Source organism: Apaloderma vittatum, unplaced genomic scaffold (genome assembly GCF_000703405.1).
Source record: "Apaloderma vittatum isolate BGI_N311 unplaced genomic scaffold, ASM70340v1 scaffold14661, whole genome shotgun sequence".
Lineage (NCBI taxonomy): Eukaryota > Metazoa > Chordata > Aves > Trogoniformes > Trogonidae > Apaloderma > Apaloderma vittatum.
Window position 1 is genome coordinate 4,685 of NW_009699737.1, and position 2,675 is coordinate 7,359.

At 48.3% G+C, this 2,675-nt stretch overlaps 1 protein-coding gene across 1 annotated transcript; it reads right to left on the bottom strand.

Annotated features, from left to right (window-relative positions):
* Positions 1 to 588: 588 nt before the first annotated feature.
* On the bottom strand, positions 589 to 1,073 carry LOC104280764 (synaptosomal-associated protein 47-like; the record flags this gene model as incomplete). The annotated part of the gene is made up of 1 exon (XM_009878519.1): positions 589 to 1,073. A coding segment is annotated over one exon (485 nt), but the record flags the coding sequence as incomplete, so codon positions are not given.
* Between the last annotated feature and the right edge of the window lie 1,602 nt (positions 1,074 to 2,675).

Consider the following 2,675-nt stretch of genomic DNA (forward strand, 5'->3'; position numbering starts at 1 on the left):
TCCATATTTATAACTATGAATGAGGTCACCCCTCAGCCTCCTCTTCTCCAAGCTGCAGAGCCCCAGCTCCTTCAGCCTTTCCTCATAAGGGAGATGTTCCATCCCTCCATCATCTTTGTGCCTCTGGGCTGGACTCTCTCCAGCAGTTCCTGTCCTTCTGGAACTGAGGGGCCCAGAACTGGACACAATATTCCAGATGTGGCCTCACCAGGACAGAGTAGAGGAGGAGGAGAACCTGTCTCAGCGTACTGGCCACCCCCTTTCAATCCACCCCAGGATGCCGTTGGCCTTCTTGTCCCCCTGGTCCCACTGCTGGCTCACGGTCAGCCGGCTGGCCATCAAGACCCCCAGGTCCCTCTCTGCCTGGCAGCTCTCCAGCCACTCCTGCCCCTCAAGCCTGTCGTGCTGCCAGGGGTAGTTGTGGCCAAAGTGCAGAACCCGACATTTGGCCTCATGTGATTGGCCTTGGCCCAGCGATCCAGCCTGTCCAGATCCCGCTGCAGAGCCTCCCTACCCTCAGCTTTCAACTAGAAAACATCTGGCGCCAGCGTTACCGCTTAGGGATGGGTCGCTTCAACTGTCACGTACCTGCTTGCCAAATGGAGGTGCCCAAATCTACCTGAGGAGACTTCCTGGCGCCGACAAATCCCAGGGCATCTTCTAAAAACTGCATCTTCTTACTAAACTGCATCTCCAAAATGGGGATCGCTTCCGGCATCTTTGCTGACAAGAGCCGGTAAGAGGTGTCGGGCTTCCCGATAAATCTCTGACGGACGCTGATTTCATACGGCGTGTGAACTCTGATATCATCCACATCCTTTGATTCGAACCGGTGGATGACCTGAGAATTGCAGTCACCGATTTCCAGGCCAGAAGGAAAGAGCGTGAGTTTTCCTGGCTTGACATTTGAGTCTGTTCTGTGGGTGATAATAACTGGAATTCTAATTATGATTCCTTCCTGGTTCTTCGAATCGGAAACTGTGGCAGTTTCCTTTGGCTTGGCTTCCGAGGGCGCTTTCCAGAGCTTGCTGCTAAACGGCCACCAAGAAGGAGATTCGAGCTCAGTCAACAACCTAGAAGAGAAAAGAAAGTATGAGAAGAGTGCAAACCAGTAGGAGAGTCATAATAATCCCCTCACCAGTTCAAAGCAGACACAAAGATTTCTTAATATTAAATCCAGCCCTCTTATTTCATTCCTCAAAGCTATTCACAGCTTCCCAGGATCCATTTATTAGATAACCCAGCTTTGTTTGTTGTGCTGGAAAGCGGTCCCAGAAGATCCCTGTTCCGCTGCGAGAAATTCAGGATTTATTCAGGTCAACTGACACCCAGCCATTCTTCAGCCGACACCACCTTTTACTTCAACGTTTCCACACTCAGTCATCACCACCACCTGCTTTTTCCTACCCTCCCCTCTACTTCAGCCCCCAGTGGCAGCCTGATGCCACTTTTTGCTTTGCCCCCGTACCCAAATCTCCATTTCCAGGCAAAATAGGAAAAGTACAAGGCTGAGGCTGAAGAGCCCAGCAACTGCTGCCAAGGAAGACAACCAAACAGCCAAAAATAACACTGGGAGTCAAGTTCTTTATTTCTAAGCATGAAGATGCACCTAAGTAGGCATCTCAGTTTATCAGGTGTTGGGAAGAATCAATGATATATGGGAAGGACACGATCCTTCTGTTCTATTTTCAGCCAGCACAGCTCTCCAAACAAAGATTTCACAGATTTCATTGGGTCTAAGCTTAACTCTTGCCACAAAAAAAAAGAGAATTAGTTGATTGTTGCTTTTTTTTTAAAAAAAAAAAAAAAACAAAAAACGTTTTTGGTAGGACTTCAAAGTGCAGAGGTGTATCTGGATGATCAGGATCATGTTTTTTGGAGTTATGCTGTGTGGGACAGTGTTTCTTTTTAATGACATCTCTCTGATTAAGAACACTTCCTGTTCACATTTCTTAGAATTAAGAATTTGATCACCTCTATCCAGAGAGGAAAAGTACACTTAAACCACAAAGGTGATGGTTTCAGTTTTGATTTTTCCACCAGGTCTAGACAGAGCCACAACCAGTACCTCTGATGCTTCATTTCTCCCACTCTCACCCCCTGCCCATCACCCAAACCCACCCCGCTAGCAGAGGATCCCATATTTCAGGGTAACTCCACCTCAAGGGTTGAAAAGATATTTTGGGGCCAACTACATCTCCTCAACACAGTCGATGGTAATTTCGGATCCTCCCCGATCCCTCCCACTGCGCAACCAGCCACCTCCTCTCTCATCTCCAGTTGCAGGCAGGGATAGGAAGAAGCAAAGTCAACCTTCTGGGATGCATCCACTGCTCACTCGATGGAAAAGAGCCGTGAGCCAGCTGGAAACACCTCACAAACCAAAGCGGCCCCATCAGGATGTTTGCAGTGGAGATTTCTCAGCCCACCCAACCGAGCGGAAGGGGGAAGCCACCTCTGGAGGCACAAAGGGATTCTCAATTAGCTAAAACCAAACAAGAATAAAGCTCTGTCCTGGGTTTGAGCTAAGACCCAGTCTTATTTAGTGATTTTTACTTTTCAGTTTTAGTGTCTTCTAAAAGGCTGCACTTTCTGAAGTTAGCAGCATGTTTTCGTAGACAATATGTGCTAGTAGCAGCGACACCACCTGATGTTTACAGTCACGGCCTGGCACT